At 42.8% G+C, this 27,270-nt stretch overlaps 1 protein-coding gene across 1 annotated transcript; it reads right to left on the bottom strand.

Moving 5' to 3' along the window:
- Positions 1 to 2,747: 2,747 nt before the first annotated feature.
- HHIPL2 (HHIP like 2) lies at positions 2,748 to 27,270 on the bottom strand. Its single transcript, XM_036828552.1, has 9 exons — positions 26,959 to 27,270; positions 23,354 to 24,006; positions 22,317 to 22,460; positions 20,194 to 20,525; positions 18,498 to 18,624; positions 11,016 to 11,161; positions 7,210 to 7,291; positions 3,883 to 3,965; positions 2,748 to 3,166 (listed from the first exon to the last, which is right to left on the bottom strand). The coding sequence occupies exons 1-9, from the start codon at positions 27,268 to 27,270 to the stop codon at positions 2,748 to 2,750; spliced, it is 2,298 nt and encodes a 765-aa protein (XP_036684447.1).

The following is a 27,270-nucleotide window of genomic DNA, read 5'->3' as shown; positions in this document are numbered from 1 at the left end:
TAATTGCTTTACAATGGTGTGTTAGTTTCTGCTTTATAACAATCTTTCCATTTCTTGAATCATCTTCAGTTTTCTTTATCAATGTTTTAAAGTTTTCAACATATAGGTCTTTCACCTCCTTGGTTGAGTTTATTCCTAGGTTTGTTTTTTTTAACCCAATTTTAAACAGTTTTTTTTTTTTTACTTTCTCTTTCTGATATTTAATTGGTAGTGTAAAATACAACAGATTTCTGTGAATTAATCTTGTATCCTGCTACCTTGCTGAATTCATTTATTAGTTCTAATAGTTTTTGTGTGGAGTCTTTAGGGTTCTCTATATAGAGGACCATGTCATCTGCAAATAATGACAATTTTACCTCTTCCCTTCCAGTTTGGATACCTTTTATTTTTTTTTTCTTGTCTGATTGCTGTGGCCAGAACTTCCAATACTATGTTAAATAGAAGTGGTGAGAGTGGGCATCCTTGTCATGTTCCTGAATTTAGCAGGAAGGCTTTCAGCTTTTCACCATTGAGTATCATGTTGGCTGTGGGTTTGTCATACATGGCTTTTGTTGAGATATGTTCCCTCTATACCCACTTTGGTGAGAGTCTTTATCATGAATGGATGTTGAATTTTATCACATGCTTTTTCTGTACCTATTGAGAAAATCATATGGTTTTTGTCTTTTCTTTTGTTAATGTGGTATATCACATTGATTGATTTCCATATGTTGAACCATCCTTACAACTCTGGAATGAATCCAACTTGATCATGTAATACGATCCTTCTTATGTATTGCTGGATTCAGTTTGCTAATATTTTGTTGAGGATTTTTGCATTTATATTCATCAAATAGGGCCAGACCCTATTTTTGCCACATGTCTTTGAAGAAAGATTGTACAGGAAAAAAAATGAGACAGAGTGAGCTCATACATTCTTTCCAGAGGTTAGATCCAGTCTCCCTGAACTACACCAGGATTTTCAGCCATCTTTCAACAAAATGATGCAGGGTGTAAGCTCTCCCATCTTTATGTTGATATCTTCATCTGAGAAGCTAAAAGTGTAAAATATCAGGGTTGGTCAGACCCTGAAGTTCATTTCTATCCTGGAGAGTGTGTACAAAGAATGTCGCCTGCCATTTCAGTAAACAAAGGATGTTGTGGCTATCAAGCCATCAGCCACTGCAGCCTCCCCTGACAGTGCACCCTGAGGGGAATTCAGGATGGAGAAAAACAGGAGACTGGCTCTAGAGAGTTAAGATGCATACCTAAGGAATAATTTCAATGAGCCCAGACTCTTGCATCTTCCATACATAGAAAAGCACTAAGATCTTTAACTTGAAATGTCTCTTTTTTGTGATTAGCATTAATCTTTTGATGTTCAACCACATGTTGTTTGTTTGTTTGTTTGTTTTCAGCAAAAACTCCCATATATCCTGGCTCCTCCCTTACCTCTTTGGAACAGTCCCTCAGAGCTACCTGAGAGGCTGCTATCCTGTGCTATAGTCCTCAGTAAGTCTGCCAAATAAAGTATAATTCTCAACTTTTAGATTGTGCGATTTTTTTCAGTCAACTAGAGTGTTCATAAGAGCTACAAAGGTAGGCAAAAGTAAAGAAAAGCAAAACCATGAGACAGGGCAAAGGAAGGTAGCTAAGAGATGATCTAAAAATGATCTTCAGAAAATGATGACCAGTGTTTTGCATCTTTAGTAAAGACAAAACAAGAGGAAGAGAATCAGAGAGGCTTGGTGTATTTAGATTAGGTTAGGTTACCCTACAAATGGAGCTTGCTAAAGAAAAAAATGGAATCTACTTCTTTGGAAGTCTAAAATAACCTGTCCAGGATATGTCTAACCTCATCTAAAGCAAGGATCACATGACCTCTAAAAGTCCTTAACAACCCGGGCACTTTTGTTTTTGCTCTGCTTGAGTCAAATTGCCTATACCGTTCTGGATGCTTTGCACAATTTGGAGAACTTCTTGAAGACAGGGATCATTTCCTCTCTTAGCTCTTTCATTCCTCAAATACCTGGTTAAAAGCCACCAACCCTCACTGAGACCCCTCCAGGGAAGCAAGTTCACCAGAGGTTGACAGGGGCATTGGCTCAAGTCCAGCTGAACAATTCCCTGCTCCCTGGCTGCTGTGGTCTAGGGCACATGGCTTAACCTCACCAAGCCTCACTTTCCTCACCTTCAGCATAACTTATATGGCAATACATAAGAAGCAAGGTTTTGAGGTTTCAGATAATATAATATATAAACTTAGCACACAACAGGTATGCAAAACATAGTCACGTTTATTATGCTATTTGCCAGGGCAAAATAATAGGCACTGGAGGTACAGAACAGGACCTGACCTTATTCAGACCCTGATCTTTACAGGGGGCAAAGGAGATGACCATTTTAGAGGGGCTCTCCTTGGAAACCTGTTTCTACAGTCCTCCTCTTTGAGCTGGGATGAGGCATGGGAGTGACATCGTTCTTAGGCAAACTGGTGAGGCACGTCACATTTCTTAACGCCAGACAAACATAAAGGAGCTCAAAGGAGCTTGTCCATTTGAGCAAGTGTTGATTTACTACCTTAGGTCACAGACATTTACAAAGCAAAACATAAACGCATAGTGGAATTCCAAGCAGGTTTACAGACCAGCGCACGTGAGTAGCCAGGTGCCCTGGCAACATGGGGTTTGGTCTCCCTGCAGAAGCGGACAAGGAGCATCCGTTTAGATGGAAAAATTCCCGTGGACAGGACAACCGTGCCGCCTAAATCAAGCTCTCTCCGCCGGTTCCCACCTCCACCCCCGGCTTCCCATACGTCCAAGGTCACTTTCAGCAGTAGCAGCTTCCGCGTGGCAAGGTGGTTCTCTGGGCCCTCGTCCCCTGACCAGCCGCCGAGACCGAAGAGGGACACTCTTGCCAGCTCGCCTCCACTGTGCCGACTGGCTGCCTCTGCCTCGGGGGCGTCTCGGGCTCTTCTTCCTCTTCCCCTGGGGGCCTGGGGACCACGCTCTGGCTCTCTGCTTTGCACCAGACTTTGGAAAAGTCTTCCTGCTGCTTGTGGCAGAAGCCGGCTTCTTGGAGGTGCCTTTCTGAGACGAGGCCCGGTCTGGACTGGAGGCTAAAGTTGCACTGGACAGTTTTCTAGCAGCTTCCTCGGACTGCTCCTTTAGCAAGTCCAAGACCGTTTCTGGGAAACAAGCGTTTATTTAGGAGAAATATTAGTTCTGGAAAGTAGCTCGAAGGGAAGTGCCGCCCAGGAATCCTATGCCCACTTGAGGGTTCTTGAATATAAATTCTTTTGAAATTAATATGTTTAATTCCCTGGCCTTGATCTAAATAGATTACTTTTGTAATGGGACCACTCCAGAGATGCATGGCTCTAGAATAGTTCCCTTAAGATAGTGTCCCTCCCCTGTAAGTCTTTCCTGACTACCCTACCGGGAGGAAGAGTTTCTCACTCTGAGGGCCCTCTTAGTCCCCTGGACATCCTTCTCGCCAGAAGGATAATATCAATGCCATATTTACTTCTTCATTTGCCTGAGCTACATGCCCTCCTCTCCTTTGGTTCTAAACTCCTACAGGTCAGGTTCACTACTGTATCCCCAGGGATTGGCACAGGGACTGCCACAAAGTAAGTACTAAATGAATGAATGAATACTTGAACGAACGAATGAACGAATGAATGAATGGCAGCAGGTCACAGCAGAAGCAGGTGCTGCCCCCTCTCACCCTGGTACACAGAGGAGACATACAGACTGAGCCACAGGTCATAGCCCTCAACCAGAGGATGAGCCTTAGGTGAGAAAATAAGACCTGCCACCCCGGGATTGCAGCTGTTTGCAGAGGGCACTGTGCCGGCACCTTGATGCCAAGGCCTGAGCCTAAAGACAGAGATGGACTCACTGGCAAGTGGCCTGAACTGGACCCGCTTACTCTTGGTTTTCACCGGCACCGGCTTGTACTTGCACTTGCCTGGAGGTGCTCGCCTAAAAACAGAGAGAAAAAGTGAGGATACAAGACTCTGAAGATGGAACCACGAAATCCCGGTCACCAGAAGGCATACATGTGCAAGAACTGGGTTCAGCCCTCCCTTATCCATAGGGATGGGACAGATGTAACAGGAAATCTGCGATGAGCCCAGACAGAGAGGAGAAAGGACATGGACATCACAGGGACACTGCAGGCCCTTCGGGGACAGTGTAGTGAGGGGGTTGGAGCATGGGCTTGGCAACAGAGAGAATAGGGTACAAATCCTGGGGACCATGGGCAAGTAAACCTTGCTAAGTTCCGATTTTCGCTTCTATAAAATAGAAAAAGTAATATCACCCATCCTCACAGGGAGACGGGGAGAATTAAATAAGAACTGTGTGCTTGGCACACCATAAGTGATTGATATATAATTTTTTTTTAAAACACTTTGGCAATTTCTTTTTTTTTTTTAATTATTTATTTTTTAAATTTATTTATTTATTTATTTATTTTTGGCTGTGTTGGGTCTTCGTTTCTGTGCAAGGGCTTTCTCTAGTTGCGGCAAGCAGGGGCTACTCTTCATCGCGGTGCGCGGGCCTCTCACTGTCGCGGCCTCTCTTGTTGGGAGCACAGGCTCCAGACGCGCAGGCTCAGTAGTTGTGGCTCACGGGCCCAGTTGCTCCGCGGCATGTGGGATCTTCCCAGACCAGGGCTTGAACCCGTGTCCCCTGCATTGGCAGGCAGATTCTCAACCACTGCGCCACCAGGGAAGCCCCGATATATAATTTTTTTAATTATTTTTTAAATGAGATTTTAAAAAACGCTTGGAGCAGTGCTCAGCACATACAAAAGTGATTCCCTTTAAAGAAAATCTCTTCAGATACTCATGGCACGGCCCCTTAAGTAATGGCAGCCTCTCTGCCTCCTAGTATTCTGATTCTTAAACTGCTGTCCCCTGGGTGCATCTTCTGAAATAAAAGGGACTTTGCAGACTAGGAACACTCCCAGCTAGTTGGTGGTAAAGCCAAGATTCAAACCCAGCATCCAGGGTCTATGATTCTAAGGGAAGGGCAGAAGGAAAAGATGGAAGGGGGAGATCATACATAAATAACCCAACTGCTCCTTAGAATGCTGGGGAGGGTGCATCTAGTGCAAAGACGGGCTGAAGAAGTAAGCAGAGCAGAATCTGGAACCACTGCTACAGAAGTTTGTACAATTCAAGTCGTCATTATAACTGAAGTGAACAGGTAGTGCTGAAATGACTGAGCCAGAAAGAGGAATGCATTCTTATCCTCTGTCACCTCTCACCAGCTCTACCTCGGGCAAGGGATTGAAGGCAGCTAGGCTCAGTTAGCTAATCTGTAGACTGAGGGTGTTACCCTGTCTCACTGGGATTCTGTCAGCATCAAATGTCAGCCTGCACACACAGCACAAGCACAGTGCCTGGGACATGGAAATGACTCCATAAATGTCAGCTGAGAGAAAGGTGCGTGAGAAAGGATGTCTTCAGTGCGGAGCAGCCTCTACAGTTGCTTTATGATTGACCTCTCATGCCACTAGAGGTAAGCGAAATTATCCCCCAACCAAATCAGGAAACTGTCAAAGGAAAGAAAAAGGGATTCACATAGGAAACCTGTTGATAGAAAGAGCAGAAAACTCCCCACCCAGGCACCGTCAGCCACTGGAAACACTTTAAAGACCCTGGGTTTGCTGCATCCCTCAAGCACAGGAGATCTGCATGGAGTGGACTCAGCAGTGGAGACAGCCTGTCTCTAATTCACCCCTGACAACCCTGCACTCCACCAGGAGAGCCCCCGGGCACAGCCTCAGGGACTGAGTCTCTTCTGGGAACTTCTGAGAACACCAAACCCGAGCCCGGTTGCCAAGGGGAGCTGTGCTGGGCTGGGCTTCTGAGCCCTCACCAGCAGCAAAGGTCCTCTGAACACCACCCCGGATATGGTAACATAAACCTCACAGGGAAGTCTTCCTCTGCATGTCTACCTTCAAGCTGACTCAGGGGAGACTTTCTGGCTTTGGGTAAGAATCCTGAGATAAATCCCGCACACTGCCCAGAGCTCTCAGGATGTATACACTGCATCTCTCTCCCAGGGACAGATACGGACACACCTTCAACAGCTTCACAGATGGGAGGCTGTAGTATGGCTTTTGCCTGATGAGTTGAAGGTTGGTTAGTCTCTGAGAGAGGTGGGCAGAGAAGCAGAGTTAAACATCATAGAGTCTACCAAGTGAATAAATACTGTCACTGAATTCCAGAAAGGATCAGGTGGAGACACTGAGAAACCTGACAGTTTAAGATACAGCTCCCGGGGTTTGGTCCCAGGACCTCGCAGATACCAAAACCGACTGATGCTCAAGTCCCTTATGTAATATGGTATGGTGTTTAGCATATAACCTACGCATTCTCCACATACTTTAAATCATCTCTAGATTACTTATGATACCTAACACAATGTAAATGCTATGTAAATAATTGTAAATAAATATAACTGCTATGTAATTAGTTGTAAATATTACATAAATAGTTGCCAGGGCATGGCAAGTTCAAGTTTTGCTTTTTGTAATTTTCCGGAATTTTTAAAAATATTTTTGATCCACAGTTGGTTGAATCCACAGACGTGGAACCCACGGATACGGAGGACCAACTGTATGTGCCAAAGAACAACCCACGGGATAGGGCAGCAATATCTACTCGGTGGGCAGAGGTGTACACCCACTGTCAGATGATCCCAGACAGAAGTTTCCAGAAGCATATTAAAAAAAAAAAAAAAAAAGACAGGAGCCACAGGTCTAGACTAGTCATCCTAGAAAGGCTCAAAATCCTCATATCCAACCACAAAGAGACCGTTTCCCAAATATTCCATAATTCCTACAGATGCATTGTCCTACACATTTGTCTGCCCAATCTGCTTTTTTTTGTTTTATTTATTTGGTTACACCGGGTCTTATTTGTGGCACGCGGGTTCCTTAGTTGCAGCTCACTGGCTCCTTAGTTGCAGCGTGCATGTGGCATCTAGTTCCTGACCAGGGATTGAACTCGGCCCCCCTGCATTGGGAGCTCAGAGTCTTAACCACTGCGCCACCAGGGAAGTCCCAGACCGATCTGCTTTGCATCTAAAAGAAAGATACGCTTCGTTGATCATATCTGGTAATTCTTGGGGAGTGAGGACTGTTTTTCTGACCTGCCGTGGAGAAAAAGACCAATTCCAATCGCCTGAGAAGAAAAGGTAACCCAAGTCTCACCTCGATGGGTCAACAAATTTGTAAATGGATCCATGCGGTGTGTAGGCGCTCGGGTAAGAGGTGGCCAGGAAGTAGAGCTCCCCTGATAAAATAGGAACAGGCCATCAAGGACAGGACACAAGGCCGGGCCAAGACAGCTGAACACACAGAAAATCATCACCAGGGGTTGTGGCCCTGAAATGCGTGAGCCCCAGGAAGGGGTCCCTGAAATCCCGACTGACAGTGAGGCTGTCAGTGAGCTCCCCAAGGAGAAAGTCCATCTCAGCCCCCGAGACCGGCTTGGGGTGTCCCCCAGCAGAGGCACGTTTCTGCTCCTGTTCCCTGAACCAAAGGGCTTCTCATCTCATTTATCACCTCTTTGCTTTCAGAAACTTCTCCTCGGTGAGCCTCCATCTCCCTCCCCAGTTCTTCACTACTGATAAGGAGTCTCCGTGAAGCCCAGAGGTAGGCAAACCACAGGCTGAGGACCACTTATTAGATACTTTATATTCTATTACCCCTTCTTTACTGTGTTAGTCCCCCTTCCCCCATCTCACTCTGTCCTCCAGCTCCACCTTCTTCAGTCTTGGGTTCCTTATTTCCTGCGACACCCCCCACTCCTCAGCACCCCCTTGGTCTTCTCCACACCCCACAGAAATCACCTCCACCCACCGTCTTCCACATCTCTTTTACCAGGGGCCCCTGTTTCCTCCCATTTCCTCGTATTTGAACTCCAGAAAACACCGCTCCCTTCTCATAGTAAGTACCTCATTCCACCTCGTTTCACGGTTCCCTGTGAGGGACAGTGTAGGGTTTATGAGCCCAACTTTGGTTAGATAAATCTGAGTTTGAAATCTGATAACACCCATTACCATCTGTGTCGTCTTGGGCAACCTCTCCACCTGGATAACCCTCGTGTTATTTATTCATTTGTAAAAGGGAGATAAGACTATCTCCCCTGATTATTAGGTATTAAATGAGAAAGTGTTCCGTCATCGGCAGTTCCTCTTACTTCCTTATGTCTGTGTTCCCTAAAGGCTGGCACCGTGACAGTTTTGTGAGCCTGACACAACTTTTGTGCTATCGCACTGGGTTTAATGCACTTGCTGTTGTGTGCTTTACACAAGCTCTCCCTCAACCTGATGGAAGGAAACGTCTTAATAAGGTGCAAATTGGAAAAGCCTAGAGCTTTAGACAGCTCTGAGCTAGTTAAACAATCTTCTTCCTTGAATTCGTGGAGAGCAGTGACTAATGTTTGTCTCCGGCCGACTGTGAGACTGATGTTCTTTGCAGAGGTAACGCACACAAGGTAACAACTGCCTAATAGACTTCGGTTTTGTGTATTGACAAACTGTATTTATAATCCTCCCCTTGTAAGGGGGTCTGAGGACTTAGGACAAACCCTTCCCTAGAGCCAGTTTGCCCCTCTGATTAGAAACCCCAGGTACCATCCAAGGTGATACTGACATTAGATAAATGAGGTGTCTACCAGCTGTCTGCATGTGCACAGGTCACCCTCGGGCAGGGGTCCCTCCCAACCACGCAAACAATTTCTGGTCTAAAAGGAGAATTGGAAACCCTGCATTGCTGCATATTCCCTACACATGACTACAGTTGGTGTAAATTATATGTTCCAAACATGCCATAGATTTCCCACTGCATTTTTAGGGGAAGACAATGCTAGAAGTGAATTTCATCTGTAGGGTCTGACATTTTTTAAAAATGTATTTTAGGGCAAAAAAAACACACCAAAAAACTATAACAGGCCATGTAAAGCAAAATGCATGCAATGTGAATTTACTGCAAGCTTTATGACCTCAGCCAGTCCTCTTGAGGATGTGCTCCAGTGACTGATATTCAGAAATCCAACCCATCAGAACTCAGCCGCAGGTAGCCCCACGCCTGCCACTCACTCATTTATTTACTCACTCGCTTATTTGTGCCAGCTGTTGGCTAGAAGAACTCAGGAAATAAACTGTAGCAACAGTGAAGGCAGAGCTCTGGCGCAACTAAAATGTGGCTTATCTCAAGCTGGTGACTGATAGTAAAATAATGAAATAATACTGACTTCTAAATAGGTCAATAATGGGAAAGACTATAACACATGCAGAAAATCTGAATCACTCTTTGCAAAAACACAAAAGCAAGCAACTCTGGAAGAAAATAACTTGCCTTGGGGAGAGCCTCCCTGGCTTTAGGGCTGCCCTTGGGCAAAGTCTGGCTTGGGAACACTTTGACAAGTCCACTCCATCAAATTCGGCCAAGGACACTTCGTTTTGTCTGCCAAATGTACTTGAGTGGTATTCAAAAACTGCCTTGTTTTCTCCTGCAAGAAGTCTACCGGCTCAACAAACCAAACCTCCAAAACCTGGGTTTTCTGTGGCATCCTGAAAAGGAGCAAGCCACAGAATGTGGCAGCCCAGGGGCCCCAGGCAGGCTGCCTCCTAGGGTCTCCAGCCTCTGGGGGGTCCAGCCTCCTTGGGGCACCAGCAGGAGAGAGGCCCCACCACGGCCTGTGGCTTTCACGTCATCTACTTTCCAGTAAGCATCACCGGCCAGCCTGTGGTTTCTCTGCTTTTTTGTATGTTTGGACTTCCAATGTGGAACTCACAAAGACTTTTCTCTATTAAGAATGCTTAAATTTTCCAAAATATCCTCTCCTATAAAATATTCATCCTGAACTATCTATTCATAAGCTAGCTGAGAGGAAACGGTGCAGCTGCTGACCGGTTTTCTTTACGTCCAACTCAAGTGAAGCTCTCGTACAGCCAGCCATGGTTCAGAGTGGAAAGTAACCAAACACTGAGGAAACCATCACGGCTTTGGTTTACACTTGTAGAGAGTCCTGTGTCTGGAAGGGACCCCTAAGAGATCATTTTATTCTCTTCCTTGCCTCCAAGCAGGGCTAGGTGCAGTGCCAAATACCGGAAGGATCACAGGCCTTGTTACCACTTACATAAACAAAAAAAAAAATTTAACTTTCAAATTGACACATAACTTATGTAAAGCTGAAATTAAAACCTCATCTTCTGATTTCAAAATTTGAGGATATTTATTAAAGCTGAGTCCCTCTCTCTCTCTCCCTCCCTCCCCCCCCCCCACCCCGCTCTTATGTGCACGCATGCCTTGCTTTGCTGATGTCCTTAACATATGCCTAATCTCTCTAGGGAGTAGCCTCCTACCTAGCTGTCTACCCTTTTCTCAGATCTCTCAAGAAAGAAATTCTCCGTCGTTCATTCAGAGAAATTGCCTAACAAACTGTTGGCAGGGTCAGGAAGAGCCCAGCCCAGCCGGGGGATCATCAGAGGTACTTTCTCTCAGGCAACACCAGCAGGGTAAACACCCACTGTCTGCCCCACTGTTGGCCCTGTTCACATTTGTATAATTGCAGATTAGAATAAAATCAGGAAGGAAGGAGCACATGCACCTCCTTCATAGTCAAAGGATTGAAGAGACTACAGTGTAGACCTTGGTCTGCCCTGCACAGTGAGCTGTGCAGTTCAACAAAGAAGGGGTAAGTCGACATAGTCAATCTGTTTCCTCATTGGTGAAATAAACATAATAATTACATCATGGGGGTGTTGTGATTACTAAATAAGATTTTAAAATGTAAAGTGCTTAGAACAGTATCCAGTACATTATAAAAGGTGACTAAATGACAGTGAAAATAGAAAAAAGTGGTAGTTGCTTTTTCAATAACAATAATAAGAGTAATAATAACAATAGTAATAATAATGATTATTATGATAGTAAATGTTCAGTTCACAATGCCTGTGATTATCTAAGTTCCAGTAAGCAGAAATAGAATAACCTTGTACGTTTGTTACCTGCTTCATCTTCAGCAAAGGAGATGATAAACTTGCTGTATGTGCTGATCAACCCTGGGAAGGCACAGGACTCAGTGCTGCCCAGGCAAATGTCCTTTTTCTTCCATTTCTTGGTTTTTCTATCTTCCTGCAAAGCCATAAGTCGACTAGATGAAAAGCAAAACCTTATATTTTAGGAATCCATATTTCCACCATGCAGGATATTTTTTCCTCCTAGAATCAGGGAATCCTTGACTACTAGGACTGAGTTTCCCACAGGAGATCAATAACTAGCCTCCCTCAGGAATCAAAAAAGCTGCTGCAGAGATATTTCAGTCACCCACTTGCCCTAGATGGGGAATTTCACTTGCTATTATAAGAGGAGCTTGGTGCCCTGTGAAGGTTGCACCACTACAAAAGACTAATCTAATTTTTATTAACTGGCTAGTTGCTCTACACCTCTAAGCCTCTATAAAATCTATCAATCTATAAAATGGGGGATGGTAAGAGAATTTACCATAGGCAAGCATTGTGAATGTTAAATAAGATAATATATATAAATATCTCACTAAGTGTCTGGCATATAGTGAGGGCTCAAAACCAGTAGCTATTATTATTATTATGTCTGTATAGTAGCAGATAGATGTCTCCTATCCCTCTGTCATCTATCTGAACTAAAAGCAGGTTTTTAGAAGAAAAAAGAAAGGAAGTTGGGTAACCAGGGGTGTCACCTGAAGAGTTTTATAGAAACAGAGATGCCCAACCACAGGTAATTCTAATGCATATGCTTTAATTAAGAATCATTGTAGATGCGGGTTATGGGAAAAACATAAAGAACAATTAAATCCCAAAGATCTAACAAGTGATGACAAAGGAACTGACCCAATTACTAACTCTACCTTATCTCTGTAATGAAGAATTGCAGCATGAAAATATTAACATCCTTTGTAACTAACATGGGGTAACAGGGACTAGAATTACCATTCCACCTTAAATAGTCAAAAACCTAGACAAAATAGAATAACAATGGTTTAAAAGATACTAGAGATCAGACAATGGAGGACTGTGTTCCCTAAGAGAGAAATAAACAAAGTGAACCCTACACTTGTCCCAGCTTACTACCTTGAAAGAGTTTCTAGCATAAGGAAGAAAAACATAGGCAGAGCCTAGCACAGGCCTTGAGTTGAAAAGACAGAGATGAGAGTCCAGGAAGACCAATGCAGGAAGAGTCTGTAGGACAGGTATTGGAGAGAAGAGAGCTGCACAGAGAATGAACTCCAGAGATCTGCAAAGGGTCATCCTCAAGAATCTATCAGTATACTTAACAGCAGACACATGTGAGGAAAATAGCTAAATCAAGGAAAATAATTGGAACTAAAAGTACCTGGCACTTACTCAGGGTCAGAAATATTGGGAATGTAATTCACAGGGCATTGGGTAGAGTTCTTGGGAAAGTCTTGCCTCAATACTGAAGAATAGATAGTTCTAGAATAAGCTCTATGTTGGTCCTGCCTAACAAATATTAACAGCAAGATTTGAAAGGATCAAACTATTTCCAAGTAACTGAAATGTGTCCCAGAATAAAGCTCAAGAATATTTATAGGAATACAAAAATATTCAGCACCAACAAGTTAAGTAAACAATGTCTGGCATCCAATCAAAAATCGCTAAGCAGGTAAAGAATGAGGAAAATATGACCCATAATAGAGAGAAAAATCAACAAAACCTGACACAGAATTGACACGGGTGTTAAAATCAGCAGACAAGAACATTAAAAAGGTGATTATTACTATATTCTGTATGTTCAAAACATTAAATAGAGACCTAGGATATATTTTTTAAAAGTCAAGTTTCTAGAGACAAAAAATACATCTGAGATTTTTTTTAAAAACCCACACTGGATGGGATGAATGGCAAACTAGATATTACAGAAGAAAAGATTCATGAACTGAAGACATAGAAATAGAAACTATCCAAAAATGAATTTAGCCAAAAAATTTAAACACGAATAGATCATCAGTGAGCTGTAGGAAAACTTTAAATGCCCCAGTATAAATGTATCCAAATGAGAGGAGAGAAAGGGAGTGAGGAAACAGAAGTAAAATTTGAAAAATAAAAATAAAATTTTCCAGATTTGATGAAAGTTATAAATTCACAGATCCAATAAGTGCAACCAAATCCAAGCACAAGAAATATGAAGATAACTACACCAAGGTATGTCTTAATGCAATTTCAGAAAACCAGTGGTAAAGAGAAAAATCTTAAAAGCAGCCAGAGGAAAAAAGTGACACATAAATATGGAGGAACATATATAAGGATGACAGCAGATTTCTCATTGGAAATGATGCAAAGTAGAAGATAGTGGACATTTTTAAAGAATTAAAGAAAGAATATGTCAACATACACTTCTATACCTAGCAAAAATATCTTTCAAAAAATGAAGGGAAAATAAAGACTGCAAAAGTGGAAAGAATTCATGACCACTAGACCCATTTTTCCAAAAATGTTAAAGGAAGCTATTCAGGCAGAATAAAAATGATCTCAGAAAGAAATATGAATCTCCACAAAGGAATGAAGAGTATTAGGAATGGTAACTGTTTTCATTTTTACTGCCACTGTAACACATTACCACAACCTGGTGGCTTAAAACGACACACATTTATTCTCTTACAGTCTTGGAGGCCAAAATTCTGAAATGGGTTTCTCTGGGCCAAAATCAAGGTGTTGGCAGGACTGTGCTCCCGCCAGAGGCTCTAGAGGAGAATCTGTTTCCCTGCCTTCTCCAGCTTCTGGATGCTGTCCTTATTTCTTGGTTCATGGTCCCATGTCACATTGCCTTTTCTCTCATTGTTTTCATTGTCACATTGCTTTCTACCTCTTCTGTCTTCAAATTTCCCTCTACCTCCTTCTTCTAAAGATGCTTGTGATTACATTTAGGACCCATCCAGATAATACAGGATAATCTCCCAAATCATATGCAGTATGTTTTGTGACCACAATCAAACTAAATTAGAAATCAATAGCAGAAAGATTTTTGGAAACCTTCAGATAATTTGGAAACTAAACAACACACTTCACAATAAACTGTGGGACAAAGAATCAAAAGGGGAATTAGAAAATATTTTTTTTAACTGAATGAAAATGAAAACATATATCAAAATTTATGGGATGCTTTTAAAGCAGTACTTGAGGGGAAATTCATAGCACTAAACATATACATTAGAAAAGATGACAGGTCCCAAATCAATGAGCTCTGCTTCCATCTTGAGAAACTTTAACTAGAATAGCAAATTAAACTCAAAGCAAGAGGAAGAAAGAAAAGAGGATAAATCAATGAAATAGAAAACAGGAAAATAATAGGAAAAATATCAATGAACCCAAAAGCTGGTTTTTTAAAATATCGATAAATTTGATAAAACTCTAGACAGACTGATCAGGAAAGACAGAGAGAGAAACACAAATTACCAATATTTGGTATAAGTGACACAGTTATTAAAAGGATAATCAGAGAATATTTATGCCAATAAATTTGACAAATTACATGAACTGGATGAATTCTTTGAAAGGCAGACTACCAAGCCTCACTCAGAAAGAAAGAAATAAACTGAATAGCCTGTATCTATTAAAGAAATTGAAATTGTAGTTAAAAATCTCCACGAGGAAAAGTTCAGAGGACTTCTAGTTTCTGGTCCAGCATGTAAGAAGTTTGGAAGTCAGCACACCATCCTAACGATAAGCAAAAGGCTGAAAAAACTGAAAAATCAACAACTATTCTTAGATCCCTAAGAGAAGTGAGGTCACAGGGCAAACCACTGCCCCCAAAATTGGAGAGACGAACAGGCAGATACAGAGAATTACAACTTATAGAAAACCACAAGCAGAAACCTTCACAGGAATCAGTTCTGGGGTTGGAAAACCTAACCTATGATTGACAAATTTCTAGAAGCTCAGTGTGGGCAAGTCTGAGAGTTAGAAGCTGCAGGAGTGCCCAGTCATCGAGGGTCCCCACACTTTTGTGACTTTTACCTCCAGGAACTGGACCAGTTTCCCACAGTAAATATCAGAGCAAAATCTCCTTGTGCTTCCAGCAGTGGGGAGGGAAAAAGGAACCATTTTGAAATACACCAGTGTTTTCTGTTTTTCTTAACAAATGTCTCTCCTCAGGAGCAACTAACCAGAGACTAACCTGCCAGGATTTTATCAGAGCCTCACAGACCTGGGGAAGGTAAGTACCTAACTCCAGCCCACTGTAGCCATCCTGTCCCACCTAAATGTGTATGGAAGGGGGAGAGAAACTGAGAAACACAGATGAAGTTCACAGTCCGGAGGCACAGGCTCACTAAAAAACTGAGACCTAGTCATAAGACTAGGACACTTCCCTTCTCCCACACCTCAACACCACTTTGCTAAAGACCTATTTACAGCAGTTCATTTTACCCAGTACATCATAACCAGCAATTAGGAAAAAATTACAAGGCATACTGAAAGGCAAAACACACAGTTTGAAGAGACAAAGCAAGCATCACAACCAGACTCAGACATGGCAGGGATGTTGGAATTATCAGACTAGGAATTTAAAACAATTATGATTTATATGCTAAGGGCTCTAATGGATAAAGTAGACAGCATGCAAGAACAGATGGGCAATATAAGCAGAGATAAGGAAACTCTAAAGAAGAACCAAAAAGAAATGCTAGAGATCAAAAACACTATAGCTTAAATGAAAAATGTCTTTGACGGGCTTATTAGTAGACTGGACATGGCTGAAGAAAGAATCTCCGAGTTTGAGAATTTCTCAATAGAAACCTCCAAATTGAAAAGCAAAGAGAAAAAAGACTGGAGAAAAAAAGAGCAAAATGTCCAAGAAAAGTGAGACAACTACAAAAGGTATAATATAAGCATAACAAGCATATCAAAAGGAGAAGAGAGAAAGGAACAGAAATATTTTAAACAATAATTATATAGAATTTCCCCAAATTAATGTTCGATGCCAAACAACAAATCTGGGAAGTTCAGAGAACACCAAGCAGGATAAATGCTTTAAAAACTACTCATAGGTATATCATATTCAAACCACAGATAATCAAAAATAAAGAAAAAAATCTCAAAAGAAGCCAGAGGCGGGAAAGAACTTTACCTATAGAGGAGCAAAGATAAAACTTACATCAAACTTCTCCTCAGAAACCATGCAAGCAAGAACAGTGTGGAGTGAAATATTTAAAGTGTTGAGAGAAAAAAGCAGCCAGCCTAGAATCCTGTACCTGTGAAATTATACTTCAAAAATGAAGGAGAAATAAAGACTTTCTCAGACAAACAAAAATTGAGGTAATTTGTTGCCAGTACCTCTACCTTGCAAGAAATGTTAAAAGAAGTTCTTTAGAGAGAAGAAAAATGATATAGGTTAGAAACTCAAATCTATATAAAGAAAGGAAGAGCATCAAAGAAGGAATAAGTGAAGGTAAAAATCAAAACTTTTATTTATCTTATTCTTCATTGATCTAACAGAAGTTTGTTCAACATACTGATAGCAACTATGTAGTTGATTATGTATGCTTATGTATATAGTAAAATAATAGTATTATTAAATTATAAAATATATTATTATATTAATAATTATTATTTAATATATCACTGCTATAATTATTATATATACTTATGTATGCTTACATATAAGTGAAATAAATGACAACAGTAATACAAGGGACAAGAGGGAGGAAGTGGGATTATTTTATTATTGTAAGACACAGACTACCCTTGAAGTGGTGCGATGTTATTTGAAAGTGGACTTAGTTTAGTTGTAAATGTATATTGCAAACGCTAAGCAACCACTAAAAAAAGATTACAAAAAACAGTGTAACTGATATGCTAAGAAAGGAGAAAAAAAGGAATCAGATAAAGTGTTCAATTAAATCTGCAAAAGGCAGAAAAAAGAGTAGAAGAAAAAATAGGAACAAAGAACAAGGTCAACAAATATAATAGAAAGCAGTAATGAATATGGCAGATATTAATGCAACTATATCAATAATCTCTTTGAATGCTGATGGTCTAAATGTACCAGTTAAAAGACAGAGATTGTCAGAGTGGATCAAAAAACAGGACCCAACTACATGTTATCTACCATTAAACATCAGATCTAGATGGCTTCACTTAGAAGGAAGAAACACATATTTTACACAAACTAGTCCAGATAATTAAAGAAGAGGAAATACTCTTCAACTCATTTTATAAAGTTCACATTAACCTGATAACAAAATCTGACAAAGATAATACAAGAAAGGAAAACTACAGCTCACTATTTCTTCATGAACATAGATGCAAAAACTCCAAACAACATATTAGCAAATTGAATTCAACAATATATTAAAACAAAAACAATATGTTAATCAAATACAACTTGACCAAGTGGTGTTTATCCCAGGAATGCAAGATTGCTTCAATGATCAAAAAAATCAATCAATGCAATTCACCATATTAACAAACTAAAAATGAAAAAGCCACATGATTCTCTCAACAGATGCAAAGATGCATATGACAAAATGCGACATCCATACCTAATACAAACTCTCAGCAAACTAGGAATTGAAGGAAATGTCCTAAATCTGATAAAGGGCTTATACAAAACATCTACAGCTGACATCATCCTTATTGGTAAAAAATTGAATGCTTTCCCCTACTTCTATCCAACATTGTACTGAAGGTTTGAAGTGAAGCAACAAGTCAATAAAATAATAATAAAAGGCTTCCAATTCAGAAAAAGAAAAAAGTATCTATATTCACAGCAAAATGATCTTCTACATAGAAAATCTAATAGAATCAACAAAAATGTCACTTTAATAAGGAGTTCAGCAAGGTTGCTGGATACATGCTATAAATATATTCAACAAAATTTAACATAGCATCAAACACTATGAAATACTTAGATGTGCAAGTCCTTTGCAGTGAAAACTACGAAACTTTGTAGCAGTTTTATTCACAATATCCCCAAACTGGGAACAGACAAAGCGTCCATCAATAGGAAAACAGATTAATAAACTGTGGCATATTCATGCAATTGAATATTACAAAGCAACGAAAGAGACAAACTACTGATACATGCAACAACATTGATGAATTTCACAGACATTACTGAATGAAAGAAGCATACCCAAAAAAAGAGCACATACTATATATTCCATTTATATGAAGTTCCAGAAGCAAAATTAATCTGTGATGAGAGTGGTTATCTCTGGCTTAGTGTGTGTATGTGTGTGTGTGTGTGTGTGTGTGTGTGTGTGAGAGAGAGAGAGAGAGAGAGAAAGGGGTGGTACTCACAGGCAATAGTCAAGAAGGAGCCTTCTAGAGTGATGGAAATGTTCTGCATCTTGATATGATTGGTCTTAATATGAGTGTATACATTTGTAAAACTATCCAACCATGCTCTTAAGACACTGCATGTTGTCATATGTAACTTATACTTCAATAAAAATATTAAAAAATAGAGAGAGGACATCAGTCCTTCCTTACCCACTCATGAAGTCCCCGAAGATGTAGAGGCCATTGAGATTTGGGGATTCACATCCACGGTAGACGTAACCTCCAGTGACAGATTTCCCCACTGCATGGCCATAAGCATAGATTGGCAGAATATCATCTGTCCAGAAACAAGGAAAAAGAGTGAGTGTCATGGCTAAAAACTGGGAGCTTCGAAGAGGAAGAAGTGAGCTTTTTAATGCAGTTGCCTGACTAACTGGAGACTATTTCAACTCCTGGTCTTTGGGAGAACAGGCAGCCAAGCGAATCATGTTTATTTTTCTCAGCAGACCAGCCATGATATTCTTGAGCTTCCCATTTGACTGGTCTCTGAAAGCAGAGAGGAAGCCTAAAATTCTCCCATATGTGGGGCAGTGACCTGGAAATCCACACACCTAAATTTTCCCCCTAGGTTGATATGGCAGATCCTCAGGTTTAAGGATTTGGAATATTGCAAGGATCTGGATGTCTGCTTTGTAACTTAAGAGTGTAAAGAACAGGACCCTCCAAGGCCTTCCCAGGACAGACCACCCCGAGCCCTCCACCTGCCTTTTGATTGTAGAAAAACGTTAGCCAAAGAATAAATTTAATCAGAGAAATGAAAAAATGCAGAAGCAAGGAAAATAGTCAAACAGGACAAAATAATAATAGTTTAGTCATTAAACAAAGTCAAGGATATTTAGTTCCTCCTCAAAGGCAGTAGATAATATACTGAGCCATATCCTTTGAGCTGTTTTACAGATACTGAAACCCTCACCAGGTGGAAGAAGTTAACTACATGATGGCCAGACTGCAGCCATGACATAAGCTGCTCCATCCTCCACAGTTCCAAGAACTAGCCTCAAGAAAATGGAAACAAACCAACCCTGGAACTAAAGATTAACTGTATTTAAAACAATCAAAAAAAAAAAAAAACCAATCAAGATGACTCTGATCGGACCACACCGCGTGACCAATTTCAAGATGATCGTCGGAGATGCCTGTGCTGTCCTGCATGTAGCCCTCTCCCTCCGCCTATACACCCTTGAAACCCCCCTTTAAAACTCTTCCACCTGAGTGGCAAGGGGAAATTGGTTCTTTGGGAAATGAGTCCACCTTCTCCCCAGGATTTCCAGCTTCCTCAATAAAACTATCTTTCCTTTTACCCAACACTTGTCTCTCAGTATTGGAATCTTGAGCAACAGAGCAGCCAAACCTGAGTTCGGTAACAAGAGGACAAAAAAGGCTAAGCAATGGTGATAAAGTCAGAAAGTTGGAATTTTAAGCCAAAGTTTCTAAAGCACACCTTGATTACTGATGCTTAGGCATTATACTATTACTTGATTGTACACAGAATATCATTTCAGTGGGCCCTCCCAAATGGTAAATAAATAAAAACATATAGCCACCTATTTTCCTCTGCCCGTGGTTCAAAATTGTATGCCTGAAAATCACATGAGTAACTTATTTAAAGTATAGATTCCTAGGTCAATCCCACCCCCCCCCCAATCCACCCAGTATTTAAATTAATTAGGTTAACAAGCACCAAGGCGTTTCAGGTGCCAGGGGCTGGAGGACCACCCTAAGAAGCACGAGCCCACAGGACACAAACAAAGACACCTGCAGGGCAAGACACTCCCAGGTTTTATTCCCCCACCTCCACCTGCAACTCACTGAACTCATTCAAGAAATCAGAGAGCTTCGCACTTACCCAAAGAGGCGTTGTGACAAAGTTTTTTGTCGTAACATTCAAACCCTTCCTTTGCCCTCCAGCCGTAGTTCCCGCCTTTAACAATGATGTCAACTTCTTCAAACCTGTTCTGTCCCACATCCCCACAGAACATCCGGCCTCGGCCCTGGCGCGTGATGGGGTCCCCTCGGTCCACGGCACAGCGCCACATGTTTCTGACCCCGTAGGCATAGACGGCTGGATGGGCCCCTGGCTCAGAAACAAACGGATTGTCCAGGGGCACTCGGTACCGCCTGCCACCTGAGCCTGCCCCATTCACATCGATCCTTAACACTTTTCCCAGCAGGGAACTTCTGAAAAGAAGAAGGCCAAGAAACAGGCACAGGATAAATATGCAGATGTGAGACTGCTGGATCAAATGCTAGTTCTATTTTTAATTTTTTGAAGAGCCTCCATAATGTTTTCCATAGCAGATGCACTATATATTTTGCATTCCCGCCAATAGTATACAGAGGTTCAAATGTATCCAGATCCTGCCAACACTTGTCCTTTGTTTTTTTATAATACCCATCTTAACAGGCGTGAGGTGATATCTAATTGTGGTTTGGATTTGCATTTCCCTGATGATTAATGACATTGAGCACCTTTTCATGTACCTGTTGGCCATTTGCGTGCAAGATGAATAAGTTCTAGAGATCCGCTGTACAACATTTTCCCTACAATTAACAATATTGTATTGCACACTTAAAATTTTTAAGAGGGTGGATCTCATGTTACGTATTCTAAATAAAATAAAATGTCACAGAACTAGAGGAGACCGCCCAAGACAGCCTACTGATAGTTGATCTCAAGTGACAACCAAGAATCACATGGGGAGGTAATATACACACACATACTCGCTCTATATATACAATATATAGTGTTGAGACTTCCTGATTTTTGACTCAAAGAGAGCTACTAGGCAAAAGTTTGATGTAGTCCTGGTCCATGTGACACAGAGCAAGTTGCAGCTTCAATTTTTCTATTTTTATAACGGGATGGTTTCTCTCAGGTTTGGTCTAATACTATGAATTTTTTAAAGGAGCTGGTTCTATTCTTCCTCATATAACAATGTCATCAGTGGAAAGAACAGAGGCTTTTAAGAAGCTCTACCAATGACTGTGGTTCTGAGCCCCTGTTTCCTCCTTTGTAACTACCTTGCAACATGGTTGTGATGTAAGGATTAAATGAGTTATTGTGTATACAGCATGTCATGCAATTCCTGACATACAGTCAGCATTCGACATATGTTATCTCTTTATTATTGTATTACCAACCCTAATATTTTTATTGCTAGGGATACTGAGAGCCACGTGCTTGCTGGGTGCAAAGGGCAGAAAGATCAGGTGTCGTTTATCTAGCTAGCACAGCCTCGCTGGGCTCCTGTGCCAGATTGTCTGAGTTTGAATTCTGGTTCTGCCACTGACTCCCTGTGTGACCTTGGACAAACTACTTCACTCTTCTCTGCCTCTATTTTCTTGTCTATAAAATGGCTATCATAATACCTACACTTCATAGAATCCATTCATTCCAAATGTATTTATGGCATAATGCCAGTGCCAGGCACTATTCTAGGTGCTGGGGATACGTCAATTAAGAAAACAGACTAAAATTTTTGCCCTTGTGGTTGTCAGAATTACACGCTCAAACAGACATAAGGCTTTTCGAACAGCACTGGACACGCAGTGAGCATCCAATATACATTAGCTCTTATTAACTGACTTCTCATGTGTCTCCACATGAGACACAGTGCCTGGAACACAGTGATCAATAATACTGTTGAGTTGAATTGAACTGGACGGTCAGATCTTGGCATAGTAAATAATGTCCTGCTAATATATATTTTTTAAAAATTCTGAATTCATCTCTACATGGCCCTCTGAGAGTTACATTGAGCACCCATAATATTAATTACCAAATTACATTATGCCTGAAATGTATAGGACAGAAAACCAAATATTCTTCCCATTGCATCAACAGAGGGGGTTACATCTTACAGTAAGTGATCTGGGTTTGACCCTCTGCAGATTCCATCTCAGCAAAAACGTTACACCAGGGCTCATCCTAAATTTTAGGGACAGGGGCCCAGCCTCCATCCAGCTTACTTGTTCTGAGCATTTCCAAACTTGCCGAAGGGATCCCCAGCCTGTCCTCCATCCCCAGTAAATATGTACATATAGCCATCCAGGCCAAAAAGAAGTTGTCCACCATTATGATTTGAGGCTGGTTCTTCTATCTCCAAAATGACCCTGGAAGGAAAAAGAAACCATGCTTTGATACAAACTGAAACAGCATCCTCTTGAGACATCCAGAAATGACTGGTCCAAGCCAGCCAAGACCTGCTTCAGAGTTCCCAAGGATCACAATGCAGGTAGTTCGGGGGCTCTGGGACACCCCTTGTTTCCTAGTATGACTCCCTCATGGATCATTTTTCTTTCATATCCTGAATACATGAGCTGTAGACACAGCTGGGTAACAATCACCCTTTTCTGGGGCTCAGCCTTACTCTCTGCTCTACAAGAACCCTCAGTCCCTTCCTTCGGGCAACCACACAGGGGTCAGTCTATCACTTCTTCGTGCTCTTTTCAATCCCCTAACCTGTCTATATGGGAAGAGAGAGACAAGGCAGAAAGGAGAAGGAAAAAAGGCGGAATGGTAGAGTGGAAGAGCAGGAGCGTGGGGTCAGTTAGAACTGAGCCCTTCATCTGACCAGGCATCAGTAACTTAACAGCCTTGCGTCACAGCTTCCTGCAAGGATGAGAATTCCCATGTTCATGGTAAAGGGCCTGGGATCTAATGGTCACGCAATAATCAGAGGCTGCTATTATATTTAATATACTGATATTATCTAAAATCATTTCTCAAATCCTTATGGCTGCCGGCCTTTGCTTACCCTCTGTAAAATCAAGCAAGCATGGTTCTAGGTATGACAACTGTAAGGTGGGTGGCTATAGCCATGAATAAGCCATGGACTCAAGAAGCTAACTTGGGTTAACCTCAATAATCAACAATGACTCCTTTATCATCATTATAAGCTAGTAGCTCGAAACCCAGGAAAGCTCCCCTATATCGTCTCAGAGGACTGACTGGCAATATTTTGAAACACAGTACACAGCCGCAGATTCTCGTGGGTATGCCTCACCTCTCCGATTTGGGATCAGCTTTGTTGCGATCTGCCCGAGAAAGCTTCATCTCACTAATTCGGATCTTTTCGACCCTCTTCTTGCCCAGGCATGAATAATAAATATAGAACTTGCGGTTGCGGTGGAACTGGGGATGAAAAGCCAACCCCAGGAAGCCTCTCTCATCCCCAATCCAGGGAGTGGTCAGCACAATGCTCTTGAGGTCCAGGAAGGGTTGCTCCAGGCGACTCCCATCAGGCAGATAGACCCACACCACCCCCACCTGCTCGGCCACGAAGAGGCGATGGGTGCCATCCCCAGCGTGGACCATGGAGACCGGGTTCCTCAGCCCGTTGGCCACCTCGGCCAGGCAGAGCTGCAGGCAGCCGCGAGGGTCCTCGGCCACCACCCCCAGGTTGCGGTTGAGATGGTCACTCCTCAGGACGTTAGGGAAGCAGTAGTCCTTGTCGGGAACGTTGAGGAGGTGGCAGAAGCGCGCGCCATCCTTGTCATGGGATTCCTGGAGGCGGCGGTCATTGGTGAGCAGGGAGATGGCAGAGTGGCAGTTAGAGTGGAATGCAGAGCAGTAGTCAGAGCAGAGGCCGGGAAGGTTCCGGAGGGGCGTCCGCGGGTTCTCAGCATCGTAGAGGTGGGCTGCGTAGGGCGAGCACTCCTGGAAAAGAAGAGGCAGCTCAGCCCCAGCGGGCAGACTGACCACGGTGGAGCTGGAACCAGTTTTTGAGCAAACAGTGGGAAAAAAGATCTGGGAAAGAGCCAGGATTCTGGAGCTCCTGTTACCAACTACTGGTAAAGTTCCTCTCTGGGACCCAAATTTTCTACCCAGTTAATGCTTCTGGAAAGCAGAAAGGAAAAAAAAAAAAAAGCCTCATATTCACTACACTATCTCTAGCATTTTAAGTTCATTCTTGACATAGTTTTATTAAACGATCAATTTTTTCTAAAAAAGAGAGAGTACCAAATGTCTCCATCTTTCCCTTTATCATAAATGCTGTGTCTGTAAGATTTAATTTCTTTATGCACATCTGAGGCAATGTGGCAAGGGTTTTACATTTGTTGAATCTCAGTGTTGGATCCGTAGTGTTAATTACTTAATTTTCTGTGCTTTCCCGTATGTTCAAAATATTGTATAATTTAAAAATAAAATGATCAAAATGAACACGCTACATCATTCCCAGAGATTAGGCATCTAGCAATTTCTTCCCTTATTTATTAAAAATATTAAAGGGTTTAATATATACAAAACACCATGCTGGGAGCCACAGAAATTTATATTGTGGCTATGGGGCCATATGACTGCTCTTGACAAACATACAAGGACTGTGAACCAAAGGAATATCTGCTACTTGGGCCTCCCGAAACTATAGCGTTTTCTAGGAGGAAAATAGAATATTGTGGGCAGACAAGCAACTCTCAGTAGTGATGAAAGGCAGAGGCAAGTGAGATGAGGAAAGTAAGAAAGACCAATTTAAAGAGGGTAGTTTGGGGCTGTGGAGTAGGGCAGGGTCCTCTGGCCCAGAACCCGCTTCTGACCACAGATGCCTCCCTCAGGGCTGACTCATTCACATCTGTTCTCTCATCACTTAACAGAGGGACCAGCAGCGTTTCTCAGATATGCTGAGTTCCCCATTCTTTCTTATTTCAGCCCTGATTGCAGACTGCAGAGCGACTTCTTGGTTTCTACCCAGTTAATGCTTCTGGAAAGTCCCCGCTGGGGACTAGAAAGAAGAAGAGAGACGGAAGACAAAAATAAGGATGAAATACCCAGGAGCAAAGGAGGCTGTGGACATATAATCACTCCCATGGCACACTCTTATGCAGCAATATTAGAGTTTGCACAGTTGCCTTTACTCGATCAGCTCAGGAACTATCGTTTCTCTGTCTTAGAAAATGAAGGCCCAGGAAGAGTCTCTACTGTGTGCCAAGCACTGTCCTCTGCACGGGGGCTATGGCAGTGTGCAAGGTGCACAAAGGCTCTGTTCTAGTGGAGCTTACGCTTGCCCCAGGTCAGAGAACCACTGAGTGGATGGGCCAGGGCTGTTGGGACTCTACTTTGGCGTGGTGTGATCAAAAGGGCACGAGACTTGGAGCCTGAGCCTCCGGATTTGTGCCCCGACACTGTTTGACCTTCAATAAGTCCTTTAAAACTCCTGATTCCTCATCAGTAAAATGGGGGGTCCTAGTAGCTGCCTACAGGATCATTGCTGGGAACACACCACGTGTGGTGGGGGGGGGAGAAAGAGGGAGAATAAAGTTGTGAATTTTAATAAATAGACACTTGTAGCTTATTCTTTTTTGTTTCCTTTTTGGTTTTGTTTTTAATTTTATTGAAGTATATAGTTGGTTTACAATGTTGTGTTAATTTCTGCTGTACAGCAAAGTGATTCAGTTATACATATATATATTCTTTTTCGTATTCTTTCCCATTATAGACATGTGTAGGTTATTCTTATTCCTCAAATCCTTAAAACAGGAGAGCTGTTGAATTTGGCTTTCTGAAACCTCACCCAAAAGGGAAAGGGGAGGTAGGAGAGAGGGAGGGAAGAGACATTTTTATCAGGGGAATATCTCAGAAATTAAGAGCCTCAGTGTTGCTCATAAGAGCCCAGCTTCTGCCCAGATGGTTATCCCAGAGTTAATTCTCCAGGAAACAGCCGAGGGGTGGAGCCCGAGGTGAGAGAGGACAGCCCGGAGCGAGGCCTCACAGGTGGCTGGCTTCTGTGCCAGGCTCTGCTATGTTCCCTTCACTGGAAGTTGGGGTGGCCAGTTGGCTCTGGAATCACAGCAGGAGAGCCAAGTAATTGTGCTGACATGCCCAGACGGGTCTCAGATCAAAGGTCTGCCTGGATTTGCTGTGTCTCACCCCCAGCACGTCATTAGAGCGCTACTCCTCACGGCAACCTCTTTCACCTGCTCTCCAACACGGACTCTCCCCTCTTCCCCTGAACCCCTCTTCCCACAAAGTCAGTGTGTGCAGTCTGCATCCAGAGTGGGTTTGGGCTGAGCCCTACTGAAGTGACGTCTGCCAAGGATGTGGGTTTTGGCTACTGGAGAGCCAGGAGAAGCAGAACCTCTGAGTCATTGTCACTCAGCAGCTTGAAGCTCTCCTAGACCAGGTCTGGAAAGCTGGGGAGAGCCCCCATCATCACACCAGAGACCCCCTGGCACAAATGACCCAGACGAGGGCTGCATCCCAACGGATGCCACCACTCCCCCCATGTGCTCTGTGAGCACCACAGGTGTGTGCTGTGCCCAGCTCTCAGAGCCCTGCAGGGAGGACCCAGACCACGGCTGCCCAGGGAGCTCCGTGAAGAATACCAATCGCATTCTTCTGGGGCCTGAAAAAGCATCAGGGCCCGCAGAACCCCAGAGGGAGAGCTTTGGGAAACCTGTGGGAACCAAACTCTGCCTCAGTGTGTCTGTCCAGAGCCTAAAGCCCCAGGTGGAGGCAGCTGGCGGGTGAGCAAGCTTCTAAAGGGCTGGGCGCCCAAGGAGCCCTCCCTGCCAGGACCCCCGCCGGCCAGCCCAGCACCCCATCAGCTGGGGCTGGAGGGCACTCTTCTAAGCTGGCTGCCTCACTTCCCCAGAGGGTTCTGCTCAGACCTACCTGGCAAAGGATGTCTTTAATGTAACCGCCGCACCGCTCGTGGCCCTTCAGATCAAAGTATTCCATGACGTCCCAGTACCGGGCAGCAATGCGGTGGTCCTTACGCTGGTCACAACAGCCGAAGGTCTCATAGTCAGAGCAAAACTCGAGGTGCAGGAGGGGCTGGAAGGGGGGCCCATAATCCAGGCACTGGGGGTGCCCCTGCAGCAAGCCCCCCTGGCCCAACAAGACCGTGAGGCAGAGGCAGAAAATTCGAGAAGAGGTAAGGAGCCAGGGGGCCCGACCACCCCTGGGAATGGACCTACTGAGCAT

This window comes from Balaenoptera musculus, chromosome 1, assembly GCF_009873245.2.
Source record: "Balaenoptera musculus isolate JJ_BM4_2016_0621 chromosome 1, mBalMus1.pri.v3, whole genome shotgun sequence".
Lineage (NCBI taxonomy): Eukaryota > Metazoa > Chordata > Mammalia > Artiodactyla > Balaenopteridae > Balaenoptera > Balaenoptera musculus.
This window is presented reverse-complemented; position numbering and strand designations above follow the sequence as displayed.